The following is an 18,725-nucleotide window of genomic DNA, read 5'->3' as shown; positions in this document are numbered from 1 at the left end:
AGTGAGACTGCAATTACAAGAAAACTCTTTTGCTTTATGAAAGGTTTCCTCAAAACGATCATCAGTTCGCATTTCTGTAATTTTATCTCGCGTGCCTACAATAAGACCAGTAGCTACTAGAGAAAACTAGGTCTAACTTCTGCAGCTGCTCAGACAGAGTTCGCGATGCAATTTTTTCCCGCTAGATAGAGTATAAATATGAATTCAAATGTATGGCGTATGGTTACGAGTCCGTGGGTCTGAGCTGTAGATTCCCCGTCAGTAGATGTTCTGGTAATTGATAAAACGGCCAAAATTCAATAGTATCTATTCAATACTTTGTTCACCAATCTATTCCAGTGTGCCCATCCTATAGTAGATGATTTCTTCAGCTGAAGAGCAGTTATACCAAAGGCCCTTCTGAATATTAACAAACAGTTGGTAGAGTGTACTACTATTTATGATTAAACAGTACTGCTCTTGAAGAGTGGAGAAAAAAGAAGCCATTTATCTCAAGTTCTGAATGGAATCACCCAACACGAAGTTGAGTCTATGAGGATGGGATTTATTGTAAATTGCATGTGGTGCAGTTGATATAATATCGACTATAATATCAGTACTTGCCCACCTGAAATTGGTCGCTTATGACACTGCCCTGGAATTTTTAAAGGAAAATGTAAAAACAACAAATTTTCACCCCCTCTGGATGTTCAGCAGTAAATTCTCCTCCTCCATCGTAAATTTTCTTGAACTGACACCAATTGATTGGTCTGAGTTTTTCTTTTAATGCTCAGGTTGTTCTTGTATTGCCCTTATTTATTAAATTTGTCATATTTTCTAACTTTTTTTTATAAGTTGGTGAAATCTAAGCCCCCCCCCTCCCTGCTGATAAAGCCTTTCGTTTGTGAAGTCGAAATATTTGGTCTTTGATTGTCAGTACAATTTGTTTTTAGCTGTCTTACTAACAGATTTTTTTCCTTTTCATATTCTCGTTTTGATATGATCTTTGGTGCGTGAGATTAAGTATTGTTCTTCAAGATCTTTATCAATTATTTGATTTGTCCTTTTATATAATATATTTTTCTTGTCTTTCTGATCTTTCCTGAGATCTAAAAAAAAATACTGGTCGGAAATTCCCACTTTTATTTTTTCAAAATTAAAGAAGCTAAATTTCAAGACAATTCAAGAAACAAAATTCATGAAATAATCATTTAGAACAAAATCAAATTTCAAATTTAACATGTTGACTGGAGGCAAAGAAGAAAAAGCACAAGGGACTTTCAAAATCCCATACTGTCTGGCTTCTATTAATAAGAATAATATGTCTATGGCTACTAGGAATGCAAAACGTCTGCCATTGTACCAAATAGTGTTTTATTTATCAAGTCCAGAAACAGAGAAGACCTGTGTCACACACGACTCACAACAGATTCACAAACAGTCCCAAAGAAATATACAGTACATAATGTGCATATATGGAGGGGGTCACTGCTCCATCGTAATTATAATTTAAAATTTTATTAGGGATCCTGGGTCAATTACTTTGTTGTAATGAAAGTTGGTCACCGTGGCCGTAACAACAATACAATAAAAATATGTCGCGATATATAAATAAATTTGTTTGGGAATGAAGCCCAAATTGTTGTGAAGTACAGCTATATTAGAAACGGATTTGTTTTAATTGAGATCACTCTTTTACGCAATTTTTTTCACACTTCAAATCAAATCGACAAAGATTGTGACAATTTATTTGGGGTCCCTTCTAAAATCATAATGGGGCTATAGCCCCAGCCAGCCCCCCCCCCAAATGACGCCTATGGTTGAAGGTCCTGAAATTAAGTCTTTGAGGATTACATCCCCCCCACAGCCCTCAGGACAAGGGTTGTAAGTTAAGCCCTTGGGATGTAGGCTATGAGGTTTTTATAAGCGTTGTCGTAGAAACTTCAAAAAGGGCTCATCTGATTGGAAATTGAGAGGACTAGTGCCCTTTTTATTAGTCGAAAGTGGTCGTAGGGCAAATGACCTCCCACACCCATTATTTCCCCAAGCACTTCCAATGAAAATTTTGAGATAGCCATTTTGTTCAATGTATTTGAAAGATCTGAAAATTATGTCTTTGAGGATAACGAATCCCCCCAGCCCGCAGGGCAAGGATTGTAAGTTATGTCCTGGGGACATATAACTTTTTATAGAAATCGTGGTCATCCAAACTCCGGAAGGGACTCATTGGATTGGTAATCAGAAGCTCTAGTGCTCTTTTTAAGAGTCAAAGTAATCGGAGAGCAGCTACACCCCCCTCCCACACACACACACACACACACGCCCGTCGTATTGTCCCGAAATGAATCTAATAGACATTTTGAGAAAGCCATTTTATTCAGGCAAGGGTTGTAAGTTATGCCCAGGGGGGGTATTTAAGGTTTTTATGGAAGGGGTGGTTGTACAAACTTTAGATGAGGCTCATTTGATTAAAAATCGGAAGTTCCAGTTCCCTTTTAAGAGTCAAAAGTGACAGAGGGCAACTATCCCCCCTCCTCCTTCCCTGACTACTCCTTCACCAAACGAATCTGATTAAAACTGTGAGATAGCGATTTTGCTCAAAATAGTCTCATTGTCTCATAGTCATTTTGCTCCAAGTTCATATAACAATGCTTCTAGGGTTGACACTACCCCCCATTGCCCTGGGTATAAGGTTGTAAGTCATGCCTTGGGGTCATATAAGGTTTTTATGGAATGGGTGGTTGCATTAACTACAGATAGGGCTCATTTGATTTAAAATTAAAAGTTATAGTGCCCTTTATAAGAGTAAAAAGTGATTTGAGAGCACCCTGCCCCCCCCCCGCCACGCTCATCATTTCCCCAAAGAGATCCAATCAAAATTTGGAGTTAGCACTTGTGTTCATTGCAGTTCAAGGGTCCGGAAATTATATCTTTGGGGAAGACATCCCGTCCCCACAGCTCTCAGGGCAAGGGTTTTAAGTTATGCCTCAGGGGCATATAAGGTTTTTATAGAAAGGGTGGTTGTATATACTTCGGAAGGGACTCATTGGATTGGTAATCTGAATTTCTAGTGCCCTTTTTAAGAGTCAAAGTGATTAAAAGGCAGCTAGCCCCCCCCCTAAAAAAAACGCCGTGTTTTCCCCAAATACATCGAATAAACAATCTTTGGACAGTCATTTTATTCAAAATAGTCCAAAGATCATATAACAAGGCTTTTGGGGTTGATACAAACCACGAGCCTGGGGGCAAGGGTTGTAAGTTATGCTGCGGGGCATTTAAGGTTTTTATGGAAGGGGTGGTTGTTTAACTTTAGAAGAGGCTCATTTGGTTGAAAATTCTAGTTCCTTTTCAGGTGTCAAAAGTGATGGAGGGAATTTAGACCCCCCCCCCTCCTTCCCCAACAACGCCTCTTTTCATCCAATGCATCTGATTGAAATTACAAGATAGCGATTTTGTTCAAAATAGTCCAAAGAATATATAATAAAGCCTCTAGGGTTGACACAACCCCCCAGTGCCCTGGGGATAGAGTTGTAAGTTCTGCCATGAGACATACAAGGTTTTCATGGAATGGACGGTTGTATAAACTTCAGATGGGGCTTATTTGATTTGAAATTGGAAGTTATAGTGCCCTTTTTAAGAGTCAAAGTGCTTTGAGAACAGTCAGCCCCACCCTCCCCTCTACGATCATCATTTCCCTTAATATCTCCAATAAAAATTTGAAGATTTGGAAAAACCCCTATGCTTTGACAAGGCCAGAACATAATTTGCAGTTAACTAAAAAAAATTAAATGTTTTCATTTTTATAATTTAATAAATCAAATATTATTGACATTTTAAGGAATAAATATCAGCATAACTATATCAAACTGACAATGCACATTCATTTGCATTTTTTTCAGTAATGTGTAAATAATGTCTTGGCCTTGGGAAGGCATAGGGGTTTTGAGCTCAACTAATGTTAATTTCTGCTTGTTCTGAGTTTGACTCGATTATTTATTGTAATTTCTGTTCATTTTGGGTTTCTATTTATTGATGCTGATTTTTGGTAGTTTAACGCTTGGTAGACTATTTTATTTTATATATGCTCATTTTTGGTTTAATGGAGTTCTTTAATTTTCTTTCAAAAACTAATTTTACGGAACTTTTTTTAATTAATTAAAAAAAAAACCTATAGTCTTCTTTGCCAAAGTTGACTTTCCCAGTACCATTGCTGGTATTATTCTACACTTTGTGCGTAATTAAATACTATTTGAAACTTAAAGGGACTGAAAAAAACCATATTTTTGATAAATTAGCTAGGGAGGAGGAAGGGGTAAAATTACCCTAGTTAACCCTAGCTATTTTAATAAAACTTAACAAAAGCATTTGCCTGACTAAAAAGAGCATATTAAGAAAAAGGATTACAATACTGAAGTAAGCAGTGTGTTTCAGCATGACTTGAGAAATATATTTGTTAATTAACATTACCTGTCCTTTTCACTTTATACAAAATAATGTCACAGATTCAAGAGTACCAAATCACAAAAATGTAGGGGGAAGGATTCTTTGACTTCCTGTTTAATGAAGTTTGCTATATATATATATATATATATATATATATATATATATATATATATATATATATATATATATATATATATATATATATATATATATATATATATATATATATATATATATATATATATATATATATATATATATATATATATATATATATATATATATATATATATATATATATATATATATATATATATATATATATATATATATATATATATATATATATATATATATATATATATATATATATATATATATATATATATATATATATATATATATATATATATATATATATATATATATATATATATATATATATATATATATATATATATATATATATATATATATATATATATATATATATATATATATATATATATATATATATATATATATATATATATATCTATATATATATAGCAAACTTCATTAAACAGGAAGTCAAAGAATCCTTCCCCCTACATTTTTGTGATTTGGTACTCTTGAATCTGTGACATTATTTTGTATAAAGTGAAAAGGACAGGTAATGTTAATTAACAAATATATTTCTCAAGTCATGCTGAAACACACTGCTTACTTCAGTATTGTAATCCTTTTTCTTAATATGCTCTTTTTAGTCAGGCAAATGCTTTTGTTAAGTTTTATTAAAATAGCTAGGGTTAACTAGGTAATTTTACCCCTTCCTCCTCCCTAGCTAATTTATCAAAAATATGGTTTTTTTCAGTCCCTTTAAGTTTCAAATAGTATTTAATTACGCACAAAGTGTAGAATAATACCAGCAATGGTACTGGGAAAGTCAACTTTGGCAAAGAAGACTATAGGTTTTTTTTTTTTAATTAATTAAAAAAAAGTTCCGTAAAATTAGTTTTTGAAAGAAAATTAAAGAACTCCATTAAACCAAAAATGAGCATATATAAAATAAAATAGTCTACCAAGCGTTAAACTACCAAAAATCAGCATCAATAAATAGAAACCCAAAATGAACAGAAATTACAATAAATAATCGAGTCAAACTCAGAACAAGCAGAAATTAACATTAGTTGAGCTCAAAACCCTATGCCTTCCCAAGGCCAAGACATTATTTACACATTACTGAAAAAATGCAAATGAATGTGCATTGTCAGTTTGATATAGTTATGCTGATATTTATTCCTTAAAATGTCAATAATATTTGATTTATTAAATTATAAAAATGAAAACATTTAATTTTTTTAGTTAACTGCAAATTATGTTCTGGCCTTGTCAAAGCATAGGGGTTTTTCCAAATCTTCAAATTTTTATTGGAGATATTAAGGGAAATGATGATCGTAGAGGGGAGGGTGGGGCTGACTGTTCTCAAATCACTTTGACTCTAAAAAGGGCACTATAACTTCCAATTTCAAATCAAATAAGCCCCATCTGAAGTGTATACAACCGCCCATTCCATGAGAACTTTGTATGTCCTCATGGCAGAACTTACAACTCTATCCCCAGGGCGCTGGGGGGTTGTGTCAATCATAGAGGCTTTATTGTGTGTTCTTTGGACTATTTTTAACAGAATTACTATCTTGTAATTTCAATCTGATGCGTTTGGTGAAAAGAGGCGTTGTTGGGGAAGGAGGGGGGGGGGGTCTAAATGCCCTCCATCACTTTTGACACTTGAAAAGGAACTAGAATTTTAAATTTCAGAACTAAGGAGCCTGCTCTGATTTTCATACATTCATCCTTTTTATAAGAAACTTGAATACCCCGGAGCATAACGTAAAACTCTCGCTCCCAGTTTCTGGTAGTTTGCAATACCCTCAAAAGCCTTGTTTTATGTTTTTTGAATTATTTTGAACAAAAGAACTGTCTCAAAATTGTTTAGTCGATGTATTTGGGGAAAACACGCCGTTTTTTTTCGGGGGGGGGGCTAGCTGCCTTTTAATCACGTTGACTGTTAATAAAGACGCTAGACATTCAGACTACCAATCCAATGAGTCCCCTCTGAAGTATTTATGATTTTCCCTTCTATAAAAACCAAACATGCCCCCGAGACATAGTTAACAACCCTTGCCCTGAGAGGTGTGGGGACGGGAGTGTCTTCCTCAAAGACATCATTTCCGGACCCTTGAACTGCAATGAACACAATTGCTAACTCCAAATTTTGATTGGATCTCTTTGGGGAAATGATGAGCGTGGCGGGGGGGGGGGGCAGGTTGCTCTCAAATCACTTTTTACTCTTATAAAGGGCACTATAACTTTTAATTTTAAATCAAATGAGCCCTATCTGTAGTTAATGCAACCACCCATTCCATAAAAACCTTATATGACCCCAAGGCATGACTTACAACCTTATACCCAGGGCAATGGGGGTAGTGTCAACCCTAGAAGCATTGTTATATGAACTTGGAGCAAAATGACTATGAGACAATGAGACTATTTTGAGCAAAATCGCTATCTCACAGTTTTAATCAGATTCGTTTGGTGAAGGAGTAGTCAGGGAAGGAGGAGGGGGGATAGTTGCCCTCTGTCACTTTTGACTCTTAAAAGGGAACTGGAACTTCCGATTTTTAATCAAATGAGCCTCATCTAAAGTTTGTACAACCACCCCTTCCATAAAAACCTTAAATACCCCCCCTGGGCATAACTTACAACCCTTGCCTGAATAAAATGGCTTTCTCAAAATGTCTATTAGATTCATTTCGGGACAATACGACGGGCGTGTGTGTGTGTGTGTGTGTGGGGGGGTGTAGCTGCTCTCCGATTACTTTGACTCTTAAAAAGAGCACTAGAGCTTCTGATTACCAATCCAATGAGCCCCTTCCGGAGTTTGGATGACCACGATTTCTATAAAAAGTTATATGTCCCCAGGACATAACTTACAATCCTTGCCCTGCGGGCTGGGGGGATTCGTTATCCTCAAAGACATAATTTTCAGATCTTTCAAATACATTGAACAAAATGGCTATCTCAAAATTTTCATTGGAAGTGCTTGGGGAAATAATGGGTGTGGGAGGTCATTTGCCCTACGACCACTTTCGACTAATAAAAAGGGCACTAGTCCTCTCAATTTCCAATCAGATGAGCCCTTTTTGAAGTTTCTACGACAACGCTTATAAAAACCTCATAGCCTACATCCCAAGGGCTTAACTTACAACCCTTGTCCTGAGGGCTGTGGGGGGGATGTAATCCTCAAAGACATAATTTCAGGACCTACAACCATACGCGTCATTTGGGGGGGGGCTGGCTGGGGCTATAGCCCCATTCTGATTTTATAAGGGGCCTCAAATCAATTGTCACAATCTCTGTCGCTTTGATTTTAAGTGTGAAAAAAAAATTGCGTAGAAAAGTGTTCTCAATTAAAAAAAATCTGCTTCTAATATAGCTGTACTTCACAACAATAAATTGAGGGCTTCATTCCCAAATAAATTTATTTATATATCGCGACATATTTTTATTGTATTGTTGTTACAGCCACGGTGACCAACTTTCATTACAACAAAGTAATTGACCCAGGATCCCTAAAAAATTTTAAATTATAATTACGATGGAGCAGTGACCCCCTCCATATATGCGCATTATGTACTGTATATTTCTTTGGGACTGTTTGTGAATCTGTTCTGAGTTGTGTATGACACAGGTCTTCTCTGTTTCTGGACTTGATAAATAAAACACTATTTTGTACAACGGCGGACGTTTTGCATTCCTAGTAGCCATAGACATATTATTATTAATAGAAGCCAGACTGTATGGGATTTTGAAAGTTCCTTGTGCTTTTTCTTCTTTGCCTCCAGTCAACATGTTAAATTTGAAATTTGATTTCGTTCTAAATGATTATTTCATGAATTTCGTTTCTCGAATTGTCTTGAAATTTAGCTCCTTTAATTTTGAAAAAATCAAAGTGGGAATTTCTGACCAGTATTTTTTTTTAGATCTCAGGAAAGATCAGAAAGACAAGAAAAATATATTATATAAAAGGACAAATCAAATAATTGATAAAGATCTTGAAGAACAATACTTAATCTCACGCACCAAAGATCATATCAAAACGAGAATATGAAAAGGAAAAAAATCTGTTAGTAAGACAGCTAAAAACAAATTGTACTGACAATCAAAGACCAAATATTTCGACTTCACAAACGAAAGGCTTTATCAGCAGGGAGGGGGGGGGGCTTAGATTTCACCAACTTATAAAAAAAAGTTAGAAAATATGACAAATTTAATAAATAAGGGCAATACAAGAACAACCTGAGCATTAAAAGAATAACTCAGACCAATCAATTGGTGTCAGTTCAAGAAAATTTACGATGGAGGAGGAGAATTTACTGCTGAACATCCAGAGGGGGTGAAAATTTGTTGTTTTTACATTTTCCTTTAAAAATTCCAGGGCAGTGTCATAAGCGACCAATTTCAGGTGGGCAAGTACTGATATTATAGTCGATATTATATCAACTGCACCACATGCAATTTACAATAACTGCCATCCTCATAGACTCAACTTTGTGTTTGGTGATTCCATTCAGAACTTGAGATAAATGGCTTCTTTTTTCTCCACTCTTAAAGAGCAGTACTGTTTAATCGCAAATAGTAGTACACCCTACCAACTGTTTGTTAATATTCAGAAGGGCCTTTGGTATAACTGCTCTTCAGCTGAAGAAATCATCTACTATAGGATGGGCACACTGGAATAGATCGGTGAACAAAGTACTGAATAGATACAACTGTATTTTGGCCCTTTTATCAAGTACCAGAACGTCTAGTAACGGGGAATCTGCAGCTCGGGCCCATGGACTCATAACCATACATCAGACATTAGAATTTATATTTATACTCAATCTAGCGGAAAAAAAAATTGTGTCACGAACTATGTGTGAGCAGCTGCAGAAGTTAGACCTAGTTTTCTCTCATAGCTACTGGTCTTATTGTAGGCACGCGAAATAAAATTATAGACATGCGAACTGATGATGGTTTTGAGGAAACCTTTCATAAAGCAAAAGAGTTTTCTTGTAATTGCAGTCTCACTGAAGACCTTTTGCAAAATTCTCAGATTTCTGATTCTTCGTGTAAAAGACCAAAGCGTGCACAGCAAGTAGCTTGCTGCTTATGCGATTTTGTAAACATGTCGACTTTGGGAAAAAGTAATCTTGCTAAAGTGAAAGAACGAACTTAAAAATGCTTTCAGGAGGAGTCATTTTCTTGTGACAGACAGATTGTGCTCCAACTTTGAAAGTCGCTTTGTGAATGCTCCCTGCACTTTACTAATACTAGCCGACTAACTAGTGTAGCATCGCATTACAAAGAAGCTTACATTGCCACAACTCTGATGGCCGTGCAAATGGATCTTGTGAGAAGATGTACACTCATTAGCTAATGCTCCAAAAGATTTCTTTGAACTTTGCAATTGTCTGAAAGCAGTGTCAATAGCATATTCCGAAATTTGAAAATTATGCAACTCTTCATTACTCTGTCTATTACAAGGGCTAGTAGTGAGAGATTCTTTCTACGCTAAGCCTGATTAAAACCTATTTAAGATCAACAGTAGGTGACGAAAGGCTCAGTAATCCGATGTTGATATTTAGTGAAAAGGTTCTTTTGAAATTGTTTGACTTCAATGCTACGGTTAGGAAATATATTAAAATATATAAAATTATTGTGTAAAATTATTGCATAAAAAATATAAACCATATGGTTAGAAAAATATTTGTATAAAAATGAGACCTTCTCGGTTCTCAGTGTCACAATAAAACTGTGAATTAGTTTCTAACTTAAGTTCTCGGTGCATTCATTAAACACTTTTAAATTGCTTCTTACTATTATAAGTCCATTTTGGGAGAGACCTGTGCTGACCACTATGAAGAAATATTGCTTACAATAAAAAATACAATATTTTTCAGGCTGTTATGCATAAATTTGTTAGTAAGGGCAGGTGAGATCAGATTCAATGGCAAAGTCTGGCATATTTGTGACAAAATGTGAAAACTTAAATATAGAAATGTTTTAGGTGGTTGGACAACCAACCCTTGTAATCCTGAAACGCAATTCAAAACATAAAAGAATATAACAACAAATATAGTTGATAACAGTTTTCAAAAGAGACAGCATATCATGTTTGGTTACCTTCAGCACTGTGCATAATCAGCTTTTCAAAATAATTTCAATACCGAAAACAATCAGATTGTGGTAACAAGCTATAATTAATGAGCAACTCGTGCTTATAGTAACTAAAATTTGAAAAAATGAGTTTTGATAACAATATGTATGTGTAAATCAGAAGAATGGGCTTTTTATTTTGATTCTAAATATGCACATTTCCTTTAAAGTTCAAAGTTACCTACCAATAGCTACAGCCCTGAGAAAATCTACCTGATTTTCAAAAAAGCAGAAAACACTCCAGAAAGTACTAGTGATTTTGACAAAAATACATATTAAAATTCAGCATATCACACAGCCCTATCGCAGTTTTCAAACCCTAGCCTAGCAATAAGTCCCCCATCTAGAAATTTACCATCAAATGGCACTACTCATTTGTTATTATAGCATTCAATTCAGAAAAGAAACTTTCCACCAAGATTATATCAGGCTGGATGAAATTTAGACAACTAGGCCTGTTGTTTAAGTTGTCTAGCCTACTTTGATCTAGGCTATGGAAGTTAAACTAGCCTATGGCTGGGTGAATCACTAGTAGAGCTAGTCGGCTAACAGCAGACTTGTCTAAAAATAAAGGATAAAATTTTGTAATAAATGCTCCACCTATATCTTCTGCTTCTGATTCAGAAGAGACTGACAGCAGCAGCAGGATTTCGGACCTTACTTGACAGTATACATCACTTTGGCCCTCATTCAATGGTTTCTCAATACATCACAATAAAACATTGATGAGAATAAGGAAGGGCTAAATTGCCCACCAATGCTGTGATTGGTAATCAGTAATTTCACACTACACTAATATTTAACATACACCAAGTTCAAATAACAAACCATACTATATCTTCTTATCTGATCCTATCAGAGGCAATGCTATAGCGTTGCCTATGGTAAAGGCCATATGGCTCCTATGTTTTATTATTTATTTATTTTTTCCCAGAGACACTTCATGGAAAGGGTTGTCATATAAACTACAAAAGGGGCTCATTCAATTGCAAATTGAGAGTTCTGGTGTCCTTTTTAAGAGTCAAAAGTGATTGGAGGGCAACTAGCCCCCCCTACCATAACCTTTTCCCCCAAATACATCTGATAAAATTTTGAGGTAGCCATTTCATTGAAAATAATTCAAAGATCATACAACAAAAATCCGGGATCAACACAACCCCCTGGGGCCCAGGGGAAGGCATTGCAAGTTATGCCCTGGGGGCAAATATGGTTGTTATTGAAGGGATGCTTGTATAAAATTTCAGAGAGCTCATTTGATTAGAAATTAAAAGCTCTAGTTTACTTTTTCAGAACCATTTTGTTCAAAACAGTTCAAAAGTCAGATGACAAAACTCTGATGTTGACAGAACCGCCCAGGGCCCAAGTGTTGTAAGTTATGCCCTGGGGGCAAATAAGGTTCTTGTGGAAGGGATGCTCATATAAACTTCAGAGAGGGCTCATTTGATTGTAAATTGAAAGTTCTAGTTCACTTTCTAAGAGTCAAAACTGATTAAAGGGCAGCTAGCTCCCCCCCACGGCCTTTTTTCCCAAAATGCATCCAATGAAAATTTAGAGGAAGTCATTCTGTTAAAAATAGTTCAAAGATCATATAAAAAAAACTCTGGGGTTGACACAAACCCCCAGGGCCAGGAGGAAGGCATTGTAATTTATGCCCTGGTGGCAAATATGGGTCTTATAGAAGGGATGCTCACATAAGCTTCAGAAAGGGATCATTTGATTGGAAGTTAAAAGTTCTAGTTCACTTTTTCAGTCAAAAGAGATCAGAGAGCAACTACCCCCCCCCCCCCAAGCCTTTTTTTCCCAAACGCATCAGATAAAAATTTTGGGATAGACATTTTGTTGAAATTCGTTCAAAGGTCAGATAATAAAACTCTGATGTCAACACAACCACCCATGGTCTGGGGGCAGGTGTTGTAAGTTATGCCCTTGGGTCATATAAGGTTCTTATGGAAGGGATGTGTGTATAATATTCAGAGAGGGCTCATTGGATTGGAAATTAAAATTTCTATTTCACTTTTTTAGAGTAAAAAGTGATTGGAGGACAACTAGCCCCCCCCCCCATGCCCTTTTTCCCCAAATATACCCAAAAAAAATTTTGAGGTAGCCATTTTGTTAAATATAGTTCAAAGATCATATAACAAAAACTTCAGGGTCAACACAACCCCCCAGGGCCCAGGGGAAGGCGTTGTAAGTTATGCCCTGGGGGCAAATATTGTTCTTATAGATGGGATGCTCGCATCAACTTCAGAGATAGCTCATTTGATTGTAAATTAGAAGTCCTTGTTCACTTTTTAAGAGTCAAAAGTGATTAGACAGCAGCAGGCCCCCCTCCCAGCCTCTTTTTCCCCAAATGCATCAAATAAAAATTTAGAGATAGACATTTTGTTAAAAATAGTTCAAGTCAGATAAAAAGAAACTCTGATGTCAATGCAGCCCCCAGACCTGGGGGCAGGTGTTGTGAGTTATGCCCTTGGGGCATATATGGTTCTTATGGAAGGGATACTTTTATAAACTTCAGAGAGGGCTCATTTGATTGGAAATTGAAAGTTGTAGTTCACTTTTTAATAATCAAAAGTGATTAGATGGTAGTTGGCCCCCCCCCCACCCCAATGCCTTTTTCCATCATTTGCAGCAGATTAAAAATTTGAGATAACTTTTTTGTTAAAATAGTCCAAATAGTTCAAGGGTTACATAACAAAATTTCTTGTGTCAACACAGCCCCCCAGGGCCCAGGACAGGCATTGTAAGTTATGCCCTGGGCCATATACAGTTCTTATGGAAGAGATGCTCATATATACTTCAGAGAGGGTTAATTTGTTTGGAAAGTGAAAGTTCTTGTTCACTTTTTAAGAGTCAAAAGAGACTGGAGGGCAACCAGCCCCCCACCCCCCCCTTTTTTTCCTGAAATGCATCAGAAAAAAAATTTGAGATAGTTATTTTGTTTAAAATAGTTAAAAGGTCAGATAACAAAAACTCTGGTGTCAACACAACCACCCAGGGCTTGGGCACAGTCACTGTAAGTTATGCCCTGGGGGCACATATGGTTCTTATGGAATGGATGCCTGTATAAACTTTGGAGAGGGCTCATTTGCTCTCTCATAAAGCGTCAATGATGCAGTAGGTTTTAGATTTTTACAGTGAGACAAGGAAGCAAAACCAAAACTCTTGTTTGTAGTGATTTTTGTTTGTTTCAAGCTTGATTTGCATATTCAATTTAATTTTCACTTGTTTTAAGATTTATTTATTCATTTATATTAGTATCTATAGTATGTTTGTTTGTATTGATTCTTTATTTAATTTCTTTTTGTTTTGGGTTTCATTTATACTTCAATAGCAATTTTTTTTTTTTTTTTTAGGCTTTATTTGTATATTCAATTTAAGTTTTACTTGCTTTAAGATTTATTTATTCATTTATATTATTACTTGTTGCATGTTTTTTTTTTCCTTTGATTGTTTATTTAATTTCTGTTCGTTTTGGGTTTCATTTATTCTTTAATAGTAATTTCATGTTGTTTTGAGTTTAAATTTTAACAGGTATTTGTATCTGCTGATCTTAAGTTTAAAATGGCGTTCATGTTTCTTTGAAAAACTTCATTTTTGGAAAGTTTTTTTTTTAATTAATATCTTGTAAAACTGAACCAAAGTCAACAAATTATACTAATTTTTTGTCAGCAATGCCTCCCAGAAGTAGATCTATATTGGGCTGCATAGAATTCTGTGCAAAGAACTTTGCTATATTTTGTCTCTGATGTTGATAATTATCCCAATCTAGTAGAGCATGTGTAATTATCTCTTCACTGTTGTAATGTTCATCTTCTCCAAAGAATCTTGCACACTAGGATTGTACTCCTGCATGTTGAGATCTTAGACAAAAGATGATAACCCCTTCTTTTCTTGTTAGTTTTTCATTTACTTTTTAATTCATGGCTTCCTGTGGTTTTGCAAGTGACAAAGTAGTTACCTGACAAGTTTCTGTTTTCTTCAAAAGAGAATTTATCTAGACTCTTTATCACTTTTTCAATCATCTGAACTTCCTTGGGGGAATCATACTCACTAAAGGGGCCTGTCATCCTGGTGGCCTGCTTTGCAGCTCTGTCTGCTCTTTCATTACCATCAATCCTAACATGAACTGGTACCCATTGTAGAATAAATGTCTCTAATTATGCTACTGATGGCATCTATAGAGGCTTTAGAATCTGAGTATATAGCATTATTAGGATAGTTCTGCAGATTGGTTCCTATATATTCAAATGCCTTCTTAATAGCAATAACTTCTGCTTGGAATACAGATGTTTCAGTTGGTAACTTGAACTGGTTTATAATTTGCATCTCTGGCATTACAAATGCAGCCACAACTGGTGTATCATGTCCAGTTTTTGATCCACCTGTATATATGTGTAGGAAGTCTTGGTAGAAGTTGGCCATGTGTAATTTAAAGATGATCACAAAATTATACCAAGACAGTTTTTCAATGTTATCTACACACTCAAAATGGCTTTGTTCCCAAAGTGGTAATGGCAGGTTATTTAGGACCTTCAACATATTAGTTATTTCTAAACTGTGTTCAAATTGAGAGAAGAGTTGAATGCTTCTTTCAAAAATGTTCATTTTATTACATTTATTTTGACTGTTGGCTGTGATAAAGGCACCTTGTTTTACTATTCTTGACTTTACTGGATGTTTTTTGTCAGCAGTCCACAGTTACTTGATATATTTTAATACTGCTATACCTCTTCTTGTTTCCAAATCTTTTATGCCACTCTCTGATAACAGAAATGGTATTGGTGTGGTATTTCTTGCTCCAAAGGAAACCCTCAGAACTGAATTCTGCATAGTATCAAGTCTTTCAAGAGTTGATAGTGGATCTGGTTGGTATATTGCTGCAGAATATTCAAACTTTGGTCTAATACATTTTTTTTTTAAATTATATCTAGAATTTGGCTCTGCTACCCCAAATGGTCCTTGTGAGTGATTTCATAAGATTTAGTCTCCTGACACATGCTGCTTTAGTGTAATCTATGTGGGGGTTCCAATTTAGATTCCTATCAATAATAGAGCCTAGGAACTCCATTTGATTAAGATAGTAAATTTTCCTGCCACCTAAAGTCAATATTGGAGCAATGATAGAAGTTTTTCTGGTTATAAGCATACTTTTGGTTGTGTGCAATGAAAAATTGAGGTCAACACTGGCTGCCCAATTTTCTGATTGCTACAATACAGTCTTTATGTTTTTTGTGACTTCACTAATGTTTCTTCCGGTGACCCAGAAATCTTTATCATCTGCAAATATACTTGCTCTGGATGTTCTATCATCAAGTGGTAAATCATAAATTCTAATATTATAGAAATCAGGTCCCAATGCTGATTTGTGTAGTATACCCCTTTTGACTTTCAATGTATCAGTAGAGATGGCATTGCCTGCTCTTATATAGATTAAACAGTCTTCAAGATAATTTTTCATAAATTTTGATAGTCTTCTCTATATACAATTTTCAATAATACCATTCAAAATTTGTCTAAGTGTCAAGGAATCAAAGTTAATGTCAACATCTAAGAACACTGCAATCATAACAAGCTGATTCTGAATTACATAAGTGGCATCATGTTGAAAACATACCAGGTTGTCAATGGTGCTTCTATTCCTCCTAAAACCACACTGCACATCTTTGGAGGAATTTTAATTTTCAATATCCCAGTTCAACCTCCTTTTAACAAGTCTTTCATACACTTTGCCTAAAACAGGCAGGAGTGTAATAAAGTGATGGTTTTCAATCATTGAGCAGTCTTTATTGGCTTTAGGAATCATTTTTGATGATACTGATTTCCAAATTTGTGGGAAATAATCAGTACCCCATGCCTGATAAATTAAGTCAAGGAGGCATGATATCTACTCATCATTGAGATTGGAAATAAATTGAGAGAAAACTATGTCTGGTCCATGAGCAGTTTTTGGAAGGTTGGATATAATATTTTGTATTTCTGCTAATGTAAATTGCTTATTGTATGGCTAATGTAATTCTCTTGTGAAAGGTCTGCTGATCTTAGAGTTTGTCAAATGACTCAAATGGCAGCAGTTATATCATGATCAATTTTACCCATTGTAGTGTTGAGCAGCTCTAAATTTGCTTTAGCCCTTTCTACTTCAGTGAGAAGAGGAATGCTATTATATATCATAGGTGGGTTATTACTTTTTGGACAGGGTTTGTTCATCATGTGTCTAAGAAAGGAATAAACCTTGTTTGCTGAAGTCTTGAAATCAAGATGCTCTATAAATTCTCTGATGCATTTTGTTTTGCTTCTGAAACTGATTTCTTGAATTTTGTATGATTTTTTCATTTTAATCAGATTTGGTAAGGTAGTTGCAGCAGTGTATATTCTAACCTTTTTTGACTCTTTATACTCTCTATTCCAGCAAACACTCCTTTTAACCTTCTTATCAATCCTTCTAGCAAAGGGCATAGATATATTTCTAGTTTCTAACATATTTTTCTTGAAATAGGAAAATTTTATCATCAATACAGGTATCTGTGGTCAATTGTTTTTAAGAGGAACTTGATTTAAATTATCTTTAAAAACTAACCAGTTAGCCCCATTTATCTGAAACCTGTATTGACTACCATGACTTGCTGAAGTGAATCTGCAATTGGTTTGTCTACTTGACTCTGTTGCTAAATGCAGGGGTGAATCTCTAGAATTTTTATTTGGGGGCAAGAGGGGTCTATATCTAGATAGTCCAGGGGCATGGAATGTATGATATTATTTTCTCTGCATTATTGGGATGAGGGCAACTGCCACCCCCCCAAACAATGCCCCTGGCTAAATGGATAGGAGAATGGTCACTAAACAGTAATGTTTGATATGGGATACAAATGGATATTATACTTGCCATACCTGGGCTGGCGTAGGGGATTTTCTGCAGGGGTAGGGGAATACTGGCTCTCATTCAATAATGCACAGCCATAACATGGTCTATATAAAGCCATCTAATATATAGAACTTTTTAAAGCATCATTTGGGCTCTGGGTCTATTCTTGTAAGTTTGGTTAATATATACCAAATCATATTATTGAGTTTCAAATAAAGTAAATACACCTTTTGATGCCTTTTTTTCTGCTGATTACAAATATAATAAGCATTTCTATCGGAAATGAATTTCAGCCCCCCCCTATATAGGCTATACCTAACCTACCCCTGAATTGGCATATATAGGGGGGGGGCTGAAATTCATTTCCGATAGAAATGCTTATTATATTCGTAATCAGTATAAAAAAAGGCATCGAATGATTTATTCACTTTAGTCCTAACTCAATAATATGATTTGGTATATATTGACCGTAAGTTTTGTTCACCTAACTCAATGAATTTCCAAAATAGCCTAGCAATAGGCCCTAAGTCCCCCATCTAGAAATTTACCATCAAATGGCCTTACTCTTTTGTTATTACAGCATTCAACTCAAAAAAGAAACTTTGCACCAAGATTATATCAGGCTAGAAGAAACTTAGACAACTAGGCCTGTTGTTTAAGTTTTTTAGCCTACTTTGATCTAGGCTATGGAAGATAAACTAGCCTAACTGCCTAAGGCTGGGTGGATCATTAGCAGAGCTAGTCAGCTAACGGCAAACTTGTCAAAAAATAAAGGATAAAATATTGTAACAAACGCTCCACCTATATCTTCTGCTTCTGATTCAGAAGAGGCTGAGAGAAATGACATTTTGTGTATTTTCAAATTTGTTGCTTTTACAAGCTGCATAATCTTAAAACAGATTTTATATAGCCGAATTTCGTCGGACTCTTTTTGTAAACTTCTGTTCTGAGTAAAAAGTGAGTTCGAAAAAAAAACTACCAACAGCTATTATTTTTAGCTTTACATGCACAGCAATCTAGACCAGATTGCGAGTGGTTAATATCAGTTTGTTTTGGGGTTAACTTCAAATAAAACTGACCCGAAAATTGTTTTTACCTGAATGATTTGGAGGGTCCTCTATTGGTACTGGTTGTCCCCTGGCAATAAAATTAGTGTAAATTTGACTTTTAGAGAAGAGGACATACCCCTATACCTTTT

The 18,725-nt window shown here is 35.4% G+C and overlaps 1 protein-coding gene across 3 annotated transcripts in view; it reads right to left on the bottom strand.

Annotated features, from left to right (window-relative positions):
* Cmtr1 (Cap methyltransferase 1) overlaps positions 1-18,382 on the bottom strand; it is a 156,331-nt gene extending 137,949 nt beyond the window's left edge. For 2 of the 3 annotated variants that reach the window (XR_016141857.1, XM_089090049.1), the window contains exon 1: positions 18,329-18,382. Coding sequence is in view for 1 of the 3 variants with exons in the window: in XM_089090049.1 (XP_088946175.1) it covers positions 18,329-18,374 (46 nt within the window). In the remaining 2 variants the exon portion in view is untranslated. Of the gene's footprint in view, positions 1-11,262; positions 11,294-18,328 lie in introns of those variants that run through there. The other variant, XM_089090050.1, reaches the window with a different exon arrangement.
* Between the last annotated feature and the right edge of the window lie 343 nt (positions 18,383-18,725).

The sequence above is a fragment of the Artemia sp. Qi Xiang Cuo genome, chromosome 6, assembly GCF_049724085.1.
Source record: "Artemia sp. Qi Xiang Cuo chromosome 6, ASM4972408v1, whole genome shotgun sequence".
Taxonomy (NCBI): domain Eukaryota; kingdom Metazoa; phylum Arthropoda; class Branchiopoda; order Anostraca; family Artemiidae; genus Artemia; species Artemia sp. Qi Xiang Cuo.
Note: the sequence above shows the minus strand (reverse complement) of the source record. Positions and strands in the feature narration are given on the sequence as shown.